This window comes from Cynocephalus volans, chromosome 5, assembly GCF_027409185.1.
Source record: "Cynocephalus volans isolate mCynVol1 chromosome 5, mCynVol1.pri, whole genome shotgun sequence".
NCBI lineage: Eukaryota > Metazoa > Chordata > Mammalia > Dermoptera > Cynocephalidae > Cynocephalus > Cynocephalus volans.
Window position 1 is genome coordinate 150,574,636 of NC_084464.1, and position 13,922 is coordinate 150,588,557.

The 13,922-nt window shown below is 38.3% G+C and overlaps 1 protein-coding gene across 1 annotated transcript in view; it reads left to right on the forward strand.

Moving 5' to 3' along the window:
* ESR1 (estrogen receptor 1) overlaps positions 1-13,922 on the forward strand; it is a 294,637-nt gene that overhangs the window by 32,524 nt on the left and 248,191 nt on the right. Inside the window, exon 4 of the mRNA XM_063098375.1 lies at positions 4,948-5,138. Coding sequence (XP_062954445.1) covers positions 4,948-5,138 — 191 coding nt within the window. The remainder of the gene's footprint in view (positions 1-4,947; positions 5,139-13,922) is intronic.

Below are 13,922 nucleotides of genomic sequence, written 5' to 3' on the forward strand. Positions count from 1 at the left end.
CTGCTTTTTAGCTTTATCTAGATTATATTCCTTTTCATGACATTTTGAAAGTCTCCATAGAGCAGGGCTGGGCCAGAATGATAATTGAAAATGCTGTGTACATATGATGTGGTAATTTCCCCCTCTTCTTTTGGATGCTTTCTGCTTTTATACCCTGTGTTGCTATTTATTTTCAGTAATCTGGGGTTATCTAAAAAATAAATTGTGGGTGAATGGCATGTGGCTGACAGCATACATCTCTGCTACTTTTGGTGAACATGGACTTTTGCTGAATAGTGTACCTCTAAAAATTATTTACATGTTCCATTTATACAGTAAAAATTATCACTTTATTCGTTCAGTCATTGATTAATTTTTTTGATATCAATATTTATTGAGTCCCTATTCTGGGTGAGGCACTATGTTCTGAGTGCTTGGAGTTACAAAGGTGAATGAGACACAAGGAACTTTGCAGACAGAAGTGGAGATGAGAATGAATTAATTGAAGGAATAATGCAATAAGTGGAAGAAAAGAGGTAAAGAAAAACCTGCTTTAGAATTCAGAACAGGGATAGGTTATTTCAAGTTTGTGGGGATTGGGAATGTCTGGTAAGAGAGGAATTCATGAAAAAGGAGACCTTAAAAAATGCAATATTCACTCACTTCGCACTCATTAGGATGGTGTGTTAGCCAGGGTTCTCTAGAGAGACAGAATCAATAGGATATGTTATAAATATGTGAGAGGGGATTTATTGGGGGGATTGGTTCATGTGATTGTGAAGAGAGGTCTCATGATAGGCCATCTGCAAACTGGATGCTGGTAGCATGGCTCAGCCCAAATCCGAAGGCCTCAAAACCAGGGAAGCTGATGGTGTTCTGGGTCTGAGTCCTGGGATCTAAAGGCTGAAGAGTCTCAAGCTCTGATGTCCATGGACAGGAGAGAAGAGTGACTCCCAGCTCCAGCAGATAGAGAGATTTGTATTTTTTCTCCATTTTTTGTTCTCTCCAGGCCATGGAGGATTGGATGGTTCACACCCACATTGAGGGTGGATCTTTCCCACCCAGTCCACTAAGGCTGTCGTGCTAATCTCTTCTGGAAACACCCTCATGGACACACCTAAAAAGATAGCTTTACCAGATTTTTCAGTATTCCTTAATTTAATAAAATTGACACCTAGAACTAAACTTTACAGGTGGCTACTCTAAAAAACAAACAAAATACAAAGTGTTGGTGAGGATATGGGGAAATTAATTGTGCATTGTTGGTTCAAATGTAAAATGGTGCAGTCATTATGGAAAACAATATGGCAGAGCCTCGAAAAATTAAAAATGGAATTACCATATGATCCAGCAATTCTACTTCTGGGTATACTTGTATATCTAAAAGAATTAAAAAGCTGGATCTTGAAGAGATATTTGTACACTCATGTTCATAGCAGTATTATTTACAATAGCCAAAAGGTGGAAGCAACCCAAATGTCTATCAATGGATGAACGGATAAACAAAATGTGTTTTTTATATATATATATGTATATACACACACACACACATATACACATACACATAAATGGAATATTATTCACCCTTAAAAAGGAAGCAAATTCTGACACATGGTAAAATGTGGATGGAGCTTAAGGACATTATGCTAAATGAAATATGCCAGACACAAAAAAATAAATGCTCTATGATTCCATTTATATGAGGTATCTAGAATAGTCAAATTCATAGAAAGTAGAATGGTAGCTGCCAACGTTTGGTGGAAGGAGGAAATGGGAAGTCATTGTTTAATGGTTTTAAAAAAGAAAAACCTTAGGTTTAAATTTATCAGTTTATTTGAGCAGAAAAACCCAACAACGATTTGCGAGTTAGGCAGCCCTCAGAATCAGAACAGAGCTCCTGAGCTTCAACGTGGCCAGGCAGTATTTATGGACAGAAAATGAAATTGTGGCAATAAGAACAACTTAATTGGTTACAGCTTATTTGAATCAGTTAACCGCCTACAATTAATTAAACTCAGCTGCTGTAACTAACCAAGGCTCAGCTGCATATGAGTACACTCCCAAGTTAATTAATTCCATTTAGCATGAATGACTCCATATTGGTTTGTTCTGTTGGGCCCAGTACAGGAGCCTGGTCCAAATCAATGGCCTCCTACAACTTTTATTTAACAATGGGTATAGAGTTTCAGTTTTGTGAGATGGAAAAGTTCTGAAGCTTGGTTGCACAACTGTGCGAATATACTTAACACTACTGAACTGTACACTTAAAGTGGTTAAGATGGTAAATTTTGTTATGTGTATTTTACCACAACTTTAAAAAATGCAGTGTTTTATTATGCAGGGATAGATGGGAGTATATTTGATACCTTGGAACTTTTTCCCGTGTATATACTATTCATTCACTCACTCATTCACTCAACAAACACATATTGAATGCCTGCTATGTGCTGGGCACTGAGCTAGGTACTGGGACTGCAACAATTAATAAGGTTTATAAGATACTGAATCTGTCAGTGTTATACTTGCTAAACATTCCCTCCCACCCTCAAAGGCACTAAGTTTCTGTAGTTAAATATTCACAGCTGCTTTCTACTGACTTGAATCATGCATAAGACATTAGTGAACAAACAGTAAAATGATTTTAGGTTGATGGGGGGGAGTTTGACAGCATGGTGATGAAATGGAAAGAGATGGGTAACAGAATATCAACTAGAATTTAAAACTCTGAACCAGTGCTCTGTAAGGATCATTAAAAAATAAAGAAGTCATATTTGAGGCTGCCAACCTCAGAGCTAAGTTATTTAAAATGGAAAACGTTGGCAAAGTCAGACATACTCAACCCAAGGAGCTGATATTTTGTGAATATTATGGCAAGTGTAGTTTGAGAACCACCAGCACAAAATTGTGGACAATACTCATGAGTGAAAAGAGCAAGGAAAAGTTAGAAAATTTGAGCTGAAAGGAAAGACAGGGCTTATGAAGGGTAGAACCGGTGAGAGTCGGTATGGCCTGGTTATTTGGGTGGGGAATAGAAGCAGGAAGCATGGGCTTCCTTAAACAAGAGACCTCGGGAGCTCTCTCTTCTATTTATCTCATCTTAGGATTATTTCTTTTTTTAAATCTCATAGGAACTTTTGCTCCATCTATCCTTCCAGTATTTGTCTACCTCTCTTTCCTATACATCTTTGAACACTCTCCACATTCATTTAAATATATTATTGAGTCCCAAGTACATACCAGGCACTGTGCTGGGCTCTCACTGTACCCTCAGTTCTCTTATACCACCATTATTTGGTTGTACATGCCTAGCGAATCCTGGGCCAGTATGATTTCTGCTCCTATGCCTGGTTAGATGAGATGCAAACTTATCCTTGCCTCCTTCTTTCTTTATCTCCTTTTTTCCATTCTCCTTCAAGGTGTCTTCATTGAGGTTGTTCCTTGTCCTGTGCCTTTAAAACTGAATGCTATAGTTCCCTTCTTGAATTTACTCTTTTAACCCCTTCTCTGTGCCCTCAAACCTTCCCTCTCTACCGGCCTATTGCCTTCAGTCTACAAGAGGCCTTCCCAGGTGTCTTCCATTCTAAACATCCTCTTTTGTCTTACATTCTTTAGCCATCACCCTGTCCCTTTCTCTTCTCCTTCTCACCCAAGTTCTCCAAGGCCTTCATTCCACATTTTCTCACATTCCACCCACTGGATTTTGGCTGGTGCCCCTCTACTGAAGCTCCTCACTAGGCATCCTGTTGGTCAAATCCAAATTCACTTTGTCAGTCCTTGTTTTATTGGGATTCTCTGCCTTTTTTGGCGTTATTGACCACTCTCTCCTTAAAGCTTTCTCTTTTCTTAAAGCTTTTTACTTCCCCATTTTCTTGGTTCTTTTAGAACTTTCTTACTGTTCATTCTCAGTTTCCTTCCTGGGATATTCTTCCATGAAATCTTTTTATTTTTCCTTTTCTTTTCTTTTTTAATCGAAACAATTGATTGTACATATCTGTTGGGTACAGAGTTGAATATCAATACTTGTGTGAAATATGTGATGCTCATATCGGGATAATTAGTATATTCAACATCATACAATGTAATCATTTTTTGTGGCTCTTTATCAATTCCTTGCTAACCTTCCCTGCCTGCTCTCCCCCTTTCCCAGGTCTGGTAACCTCAGTTCTGTTTTCTCCTTTTGAAACTTTAACATATTATTGTATATTTCTTTCTTTCTTTCTTTTTTTAGCTCTCACTTATGAGTGGAGACGTGCAGTATTTCTCTTTCTGTGCCTGGTTTATTTCACTTAACATGATTTTCTCTAAGTTTATCTATGTTGTTGGTGTAACCATCTGGGTTCCTTTGCTCTTCTCCTTCTGCATGCTCTGAAAGAGGAGTACTGAGTATTAAAGAATAGTATCCTCAAATTATAGAATGAAGTTAGAAAAACTGATACCCAGGGTTACCTGGTAACAATGACATAAAAATTTGAATTGTTATGTTTTTGACATATGTTCTGTGTTGTTCATCAGTTCATCTGAGTTCCACATGCTCCAGCTGTTTCATGCTTTGTCTCTGTTTCCAGAAGACCCTTAGTGTGGTCTAGAAGTGGAATGAGCATTGGTCTCTAATGGTTCTGAATTAATTGTAAATCCCTGAGAAAATAAGTCCATCGGAAACCAGCTAATTTCATTTTGTCATTTTTCTGGGTAATAGGTGTAGGCAGTCTGTTTTTTAAGCAAGTTTGCAATAAACAATTTCCCCAGAAGGCTAATATAATAGGCAAACACCTTTTGCTGCAACAGACGGCAAGAGGTAATGAAAGATTAGTTTACATTATGATTCATTATTTCAAAATGTCAGAATAAAGTGGATCTGCTACATCACCCAAGCCTCTTACTCTTTAGAGGCAAGTGCATGTTTCACTTTTCTAATGTTACCTAATGTTAATGGATTTACTGTTTTTTTTTTTTTTCTTCTTTTTCCAGGCCAAATGCAGATAATCGACGTCAGGGTGGCAGAGAGAGATTGGCCAGTAGCAGTGACAAAGGAAGTTTGGCCATGGAGTCCACCAAGGAGACCCGCTACTGTGCAGTGTGCAATGACTATGCCTCAGGCTACCATTATGGGGTCTGGTCCTGTGAGGGCTGTAAGGCCTTCTTCAAGAGAAGTATTCAAGGTAATAGTGTGTTGAAAATGACTTATTTTATTTTTCATCCTAAGACCAGAAGCAACTAAGGAAGGAAGACATCAGCCATTTGCACAAAACACTACTACCTGGTAGGTCCACTAGTGTCTTTGGTAGAAAAGTGGAGAAGAGACAGGATCTCAGGAGGAGGAGTGGATAGATGTCAGGGCAGCTGTGGTTGAGTCATTCCACTTGCTCCATTTGGCAAGATCCAAACAGTCTTGAGCAACTCAATAAGAGGAAGATTCCAGTAGCTGAATCTCTAAGGGAAAAAGAAATGTGGTTCATGCCCTGACTGGGGAATGCAAATGGACATTCATGTTTTGCAGGCAACTATGCTTGTATGATATGGTGTGGGTTGTTGATGCATAATTATCTCTCTACGTTGGCCTTGTCCAGGTAAATATTCTGTTCTGATCTTTGCTCCAGACTAATTCTAATTTAGTTTGTTTTACTCTTCCTCTCTTCCATCTCTTTCTTGTGTCAATGGATATGTCCCTTTACTAAAATAAGCCGACTCAATGGCTGGTGACTTGTGTTGGGGGACTCATCAACTGTATCAAACATTTATTAAGTATCCACATTTCATTTTCCTGCCTGCCTCCATCCTTTTCTTGTGTATGGTTGACCAATTGCAGCTTCTCTGATATACTGCCAGCTACAATTGATTCTACTCCAAGAGTGTCTATGTTGTTGCATTTATGTAGGATACTCTGGGGAAATATCAATCATTTTTGCTACCTGAAATATCTATGCTAAAGATCCTTTGCTGACAGGAACAGAAGTCTGACAGCAGTTTAGGCTTATTGAATTCACTTTTTGTCTTAAGCGTGGAGCATTTTTCTCTCTTCTTATTTCTTTACCCTTTCAGCTTAAGTGAAGCTTAGTATATAATACTATGAATATTTCTGATCCAGTTTTTATATGATTCCATAACAGAAATCCAGACTCGAGTAACTTGTTGAAAACCAGAGTCTGCTGAATTAATAGACACTGATTGAAGAAGTGATTCTCATGGACTTTCTGCTATAGCTCTTCACTGCCCTGAGACAGGATAAAAGCTGGGGGATGGTACACACTATTTGTTTTTCCTCTTATTGCCAGTGAGATATTTTTTTTTAAAGCTGTTCATATCTTAACAGAATAGCATGTGAGGTCAATGTGGTCCATTTTAAAAGCATTTTCTTTGACACTTATTGCTTTCAACATCTTTTAGAACTCTGCTGTAAGACTTGGACTTTTTCTTTTGGTATTTTTATAAAATTAATGATATTCTGATAGTAATCTTTGTGTGTATGTGTGTGTGTGTGTGTATAAATAAATTCTAAATATAAATTAATACATCTGTTATTAATTTACTAAATATATATAACTAAATATACATACATTTACATATATACACCCAGACTAGCTGATATTATCTTAATTTAGAAAAATAATATTTATATTTTGATTAAGTTTAATATAAGTCCTTAAAGATCTTTTGATAACCACCTTAATTTGTGGTTTTACTGTTTATTGATTTTATATAATCTAAAATATCATTATTTTCACCAAGTATTTAATCTGGCAAAAGCATCCGACAGAGGTGTGTTTAGTGGATAGGTTCAGCTACACAATTGGACGAGTCATTTATCCGAGCCTGAGTTTCTTCACCAGTGAAGTGATTAGAACAGAGGATTGTGAAGTTTTTCTGTAAAGGGCCAGATAGTAAATATATATTTTAGGCTTTTAGAGGCCATGCAGTCCCTTTTACAGCTACTCAATTCTGACATTTTAGCCTAAAAGGAGCCAGAGATAATATGTAAATAAATGGGAGTGGCTATGTGCCAATAAAACTTTATTTATAAAAATAGGTAACTGACCAGAACTGCCTGTGGCCATAATTTCCTGACCCCTGATTTAATGCTTATTTGGTTTTATGTAATCTAAATACCATTATTTGTGGAAAGGGAGTAGATGATTTCTAAATCTAAAGTTTTGATTTTTCATATTTTATTGAGAACTTACTCTGTACCTGTCTAGATGTTCTGAAGGAAATCAAAAGTTGTGTAAGACACAATCCATAATCCCACAAAATTTAGAATTTATTTGGGAAATTTATTTGAGGAAGCAAAGTTATTTGTTCTCATGATACAGTTAGAAAGTAAATCAGTATAGATATAGTGCTACTGTATGACAAAGATAAGACAACCAGTAGATGAATATAAGAAAACATTGTCAGTTATAAATGTAAAATTATTGAGACTGAAAGTAGAAACAACCTTCCTTCAAGAAACAATAGCGATATTCTCACAAATTATTTTCATCATATTGTTCAGCATTTAGGAGTATACTATATAAATTTCTCATCAAATTTAGTATTGTCTCTAAGCATTAAGGCATCAGAACAGAAAACACAGAAAAAAGAAAACTCTACTTATAAAAAACCTATAAAGAAAATGTGAGCTTACAGAAAATGAGTGGCATTATCTCAAGTTCAAATACTTTTAAAAATTTCTGCTTACTCTTTGAGAGTTCAGAAATACATATCTCTTATCTCCATCTTGTATACAATAGTAGGGTTTCACTGAAATTGTACCACATAAAATGCAATTTCTACTTGGTTTCAGAAACTTCTTATGTATCATGGTGTGAAGGTCACTTACATAAATTTTCAGAAAGGGGATGAATATTGAGTTCAAAGTTCTGAAAGAAGCCTTAAAACAAAGCAGAGTTATTAACTTTTAGAAACAGGGAGGGACCTTAAAATTATTAAGTTTGTTCATTCATTCCTTTATTCACTGAATATCTCTACTAGGCAAAGCACTGGAGGTGCAATGATAGGAAAGTCCCAGTCTCTACCCTCATAAAGCTTATATGGTAGAGGGAGAGATGGACAAATAAACTGGTAATTAAATTACAGTGTGACAAATGCCAAGATAGAGGTGAATGCAGCATCTTACAGGAATCCAGACTTCACTCAGTCCTGGTAAGGGATGATTCAGGCTCTCAGGGAAGGTTTCCTTATTACAATTAAGTCTGGAGGGCGAGTCAAGTGAGCAAGGTGTAGAAGGAGGGGGTGAGGGTTCACTTATACGAATGAGCATGTGAATAAAGACCAGGAGGAAAAATAGAGTGTGGGAGTTCTGTAAATAAAAATTAACACAATTAATTTACCATTAGATTAAACAAAGACATTCCTGACCATGTATATAGTCTTAGATTGTGTAAAAACAAAGTAATCGATTTCCTTCTTACTTTAAAGGCATTTCCACATATTTGATTTGTTTGTGCATATAAAAGGAAACTACCAGAACAAATTTAAGGGTTTCTAGACCTGTTTTCTCATCAGAGTCTTGATAACTTAGAACTAAGTAGTTTTACTGAACTTCTGCAGCTCTTTATAAACCACGCTGCCCCTTGAACATATTTAAGGACAGTGAAGGGTCCGGTACGTAGGTGTAAAGTTCTGAAGATGCTGCAGATTTCCCTGTTTTTCTTGTTACTTAAGAAGAGAGCTAGAAATGAGTATATATCAGATAATTCTAGTGTTCTAAGTGTTTTGGTTGAAGAGGTAAAGTGTTTGGCTTGAAAGCATACAAATTTTCATCCACTACTTAGTGCACAAACTTATTACTTAAGAAATTGAGTAATGGCCTCCAGTTGAACATATTTTTTTAAAGAACAAAGTCAAGGATGCTCTTTAAATCAGAGGGTGAAATTGGATATTCTATGAGTTTATTAATCATTGCAGTCATAGAAGTAGTGTTCCTTAACATGCGTTTTAGACAGTGACTCTGGGATGAGTTATATAAGCAGATCTGGTTTAGGTTCAGCTGCCAGCTACCACCTTTGAGTAATAGTCTAAGGAAAAAAGGTTCCACTGAACTCACTGCTTCTCTTATATTATTATTCCAGAGAGTCATCAGGCACAATGGGGGCCTAAGCCTATCTATACACCACTAGCTATGCGGCTACTTCATATTTTCTCTATACGGTGTATATAGAAGTTGCTCAGCATTAGATTAGACAGACATGGCTCAGGCAGGTGTTGGCTTACAGATTATCTAAGACCAGAAGGACATGGTATAAGGGCAGAGTCTGGTTCTAGTTCAACACAGTGGGGGTCTTAGGTCTAACAAGGACAACTGAGAGCCTGATCCATCAGGCCTTAGAAAGCTGCAGGATGAGATGGTCCAGCACCCTGGATAGCTCCTTCGGCAGCTGCTGAGGGTAAGCAGAGACATTTTCTAAAGAAACTCAGACTCATTTAGCTGGCTCCACCTGCTTTGCAGAGCTCTCTCAGAAGAGAAATTATTTCTTTTGGGTTTGGGGACTCACTCTTGTTCGTTCAAGATGGTTTAGTTTCCTGTTAGTGTACAGTCACCTTCTGGCTTGATGTATGTGCCCCAGTCTGGAAAAGGTTAGAGAATGGGGGAGAAGGAGAGGCTTTCCTCTCATCATGTAGCTGTTTTATTTCTGAGATCTTTTCAGAGATATGGTTGGGATCCTGATGATATATGCACACAAAAATATGAAATCTGTGGTCTCTATGTTTCCACACTTGCCCCTCTACAGTCCAGTCTCCATGCAACAGCAGAAGCAATCTTTTAGATATATTAATCAGGTCTTTTAGACATATTAATCGAACATTCTACGTATTCTTACTCCTGCTTACTTCTCCTCCATTGACTGTAATCCAGCCACACTGGTCTTTCTCTTTCCCTAACACACCAACATGTTCCTTCCTCAGGCCCTCAGCACATGTAGTTCCCTGTTTCCCTTTGCTTGGAATACCCAGATCTTTACTTGACTGGCTTCTTGTCATTCAGATGTCTACCCAATGTCACTTTCTCAGAGAGGCCTTCCCCAATTATCCTACTGTATTAGCCTGTTTTCTGTCACTCATAACAGAAAACCTGAAACTAGGTAATTTATAAAGAAGTGAAATTTATTTCTTACAGTTTTGGAGGCTGGGCAGTCCAAGGTCCAGGAGGCACATCTGGTGAGGGTCTTGTTCTTGGTGTGGATTCTCTACAGGGTCCCTAGGCAATGCAGGCAATAAAAGTGAGAATGGCAAGAGTGTTTTTATGTACTCTTCTTATAAAGCCACCACTCCATACCCCTGATAACCCATTAATCCATTAACCCATTAATGGATTTATCCATTCATGAGCACAGGACCCTCATGCACAGGAATCACTTCCTGAAGGCCCAACTTTTCAACACTGACACATTGGGGATCAATCTTCCACAAGAGCTTTGGGGTGGATGAACATTTAACCCATATCACCTACCAAAAGTAACCCTACAAACCATTGCCCCTGTTTTTTTTTTTAAAATACTCCCTTGCCCTGTCTTATTTTTCTTTAAGTGCCTTAAACCCTTATGAAGTTATCCTATTCATTCATTTGTTGGATTATTTTCTGTCTGCACTACTTACCACCTCCCCACATTCCCACCCAAACTTGGATGTAAACTCAGTAATAGCAGATCTCTGGTCTGCCTTCCTTGTTGCTGTAGCATTTGGGCACATCTCTGCTAAATAGCAGCAAGGGGTTAAAATAATGATAGATAAAAATTACTAGAGGATCTCAGAGAAGGAAGAAATTTCCTTGGGTTAGGCTGGCAAGAGAAGGGTTAATGCAAGTGGCACATTGATAGAAGCCTGGAGAGAAATGGAAGATTTTTCATAGGCAATTAGAAGTTTGGAAAAGGATTCCAGAAATGTGAAATAGCATAAACCAAGAAATTGAGTGAATCAGGCTTGGGAGAGCAGAGGGCTTATTGTCCTCTGGCTCTGTTTTCCCTCTTCAGCTCTCTAAAAGTAGGCATTTCCCAGGGTCTGCAATCTCTGCTTCTTTCTCTTCCTCATCCTTTTCTCCACCCAGTTTCCTAGGAAATCTCATGCATATCTGATATAGGTTGAATTGTGTCCTCCCAAAAGATATGTTGAAGTCCTAATCTCTAGTACCTTAGAATGTGACCTTATTTGGAAATAAGGTCCTTGCAGATGTAGTTAGTTAAGATGAGGTCATTACTGGAGTAGGGTCGGCCCTTGATCCAATATGACTGATGTTGGTATAAGAAGAGGGAAATTTGCATAAAGACACAGAGAAGAGAACACCATGTGGCCATGGAGAACGAGACTGGAGTGATGCATCTACTAAGCAACGAACACCAAAGATTGCTGGCAAATACCGGAAGCTAGGAAGAGGCAAGGAAGGATTCTTCCCTACAGGTTTCAGAGGGAGAACAGCCCTGCTGACACCTTAATTTCAGACTTTTAGCCTCCAGCACTAGAGACAATACATTTGCATTGTTTTAAGGCCCTCATTTGTGGTACATTGTTATGGCAGGCCTAGGAAACTAATACAATGTATAAGGCCTAAAGTATCACAGATAGACAGATATTTCCCAAATCTGTCTTCTGCCCAGGCTGACTTCTCAGCAACTCCTGTGTGTTTTCCTCTCCCACCAGCCGTTCCTCCTGCCTGCTACGTCTGTCAGATACCCAGCACTCCCTCCATCACTGCACTTCAGACCTCGGAGTTAGTTATTCCCATCCTCTCACTTTGCAGCCCTCGCTCCTGACGCTTCCCACTAGAGCTCTTCTGTAGTTCTGTTGTATCTACCTCTTAAATGTATATCCATCCAGTTTCCGTTACTGAGTTAGCCCCAGTACCTTTCCCCAGAGTCATTGCAATAATTCACTGTTTCTGTTTGCCTTCTCCTCCATCTAAGCCAGTTGCTTTATTTGTTTTCCCTTCTTGCAAGCCATTCTGCACACTGTCAATCTATTGCAGCAAATCAGTAATCCTGTTCTTAAAGCAAATCACTAATCATGTCAACACTCTGTGCAGAATCCTTTAATGACTTCACTGCCCATGGAATAATTCTTAGACAATCATTCAAGGATTTCCACAGTCTCATTTCAGCCTCTCTTTCTGGTCATTTGACAGTCACTGTTTCTACTTCTGAAGTAGACACTCTAGACAAACTCTGGATTACTTGGTCGTCTACAAATGTGATCATTCCATTTCTTTTCTAGGAATTTCTTTCCAGATCTTCCTGTAAAAATTCTTTTTATCCCAGTTAAAAGTGATTGTCATCAAACCTCTGATTGTAATACAGAAGCTCTCTCTCTCCCAGGACCTCTACATTTCCTTGTGCCATCACATGCGTGTGTTTGTATGTATGCATGTGTTCTTTCCCATACTGACTGTGAGCTTCTCAAAGGAAAGGGCCAAATCACGGCTTTGTATTATAAGAGTCACTCAATGAATAAATAAGAGAATGAATGGAAGGTTAGGAACAGTTTGTGGTCTTTAGGCAATGCAAAACTATTACATTTTTTCAAAATGGGAGAGATATGGTGAAAGAGTCTTTAATGAAGATTCATCTGCCAGAGACCCATAGGAGACCAGAGAAGGGAAGGAATGGAAGCATGAAGACTATTCTGGTTGATAGTCTTAGAAATACTAAAAATCTGGATGTTTTGGTATTTGTGAAGTAGGAAAAAAGAAAATAGAATGAAAGATATTATCGTGAAAGAATATACATTGTTTTAAGATTATTGAATATGGGTTATCCAGGAGAGAAAGGAGTTTAAGAGGTTCAGACAGATAGAGAATGAACTGGGAAAATCAAGAGGAAGGTCAATTAGCAAGGGGATCGGTAAGCTCCTTTCTAGACTTGCTGAGCTTGAGAGGCTAGCTGAATGTCCAGGTGGAATTAGCCAGCAGCCACAGAAACAGCAGAATCAGCACTAAGCAGACAGTCTAGGGGTGGGGGGTGGGGATTTGGATCTGTTTCCTCAATTAATTTTAAAGAAGCTTGATGAAAAGAATAGTTGAAATACTTCTTCGAATGTTACACATTATTAATAATGGAGAAATATCTCCAGAAACTTCCTCTTAATTCTCAGACTAATATGAGAGTTTCCTGTGTCTTACCAAAACTTTGCAAGAACACTTTTCGAAAGCGTATATTCAAGGCCCTTCTAAACAGGAGAATGACAAATTAGTCTAACAGGACCAAATGCTGCTCTCCAGGAGCTTACAATTTAAAGGAGAACATGCTGGTACCAACACATTAACCTATACAAATACTAAACTGCAGAAACAAATGTAATTATTTTTATGATGTTCAAATAAGAACCAACTATTTTTATGGCAAATTATTTATACTGTGGGAGTTTATTGCCTCCTTTTCTGACCCACAGCTTGCTTTATCTTTCCATTGTTTCTACTTCTGTTTTTTACTCTCCATCTTGTGGTAACATGCATTTCTCTGAGTGCAACATAGAAATAAAACTGTTGAGGCTGAAGAGCAGAAGAGTGTTAGTCCGTACACATATGACTATCATGGAGTTTTCAAATGAAAGCCTTTGCAATTAAACTTTTTTTTTTTTTTTGTCTTTTTGTGACCGGCCGCACCGCGCTCAGCCAGTGAGCGCACCGGCCATCCTTATATAGGATCCGAACCCGCGGCGGGAGCACTGCTGCGCTCCCAGTGCTGCATTCTACCGAGTTCGCCACAAGGCCGGCCCTGCAATTAAACTTTTTAAAAGAAAGGTGTTACCCCAGGTATTGGCAAATTTGCTAGATGTTTGGTTTCCTGGTTCTCCTCAGAGAAAAGGAAAGACATACAATGAAAGCCAAGACCTGAAAACTTCATTCCATGTAAGAATGCCATCCCTATTACCAATTTCAAGTGCTTGTTACTCTTTAATGTGATAGTATGAAAACCAGACATGTGTGCACACACATGGACACATGCATTTGAGGAAGG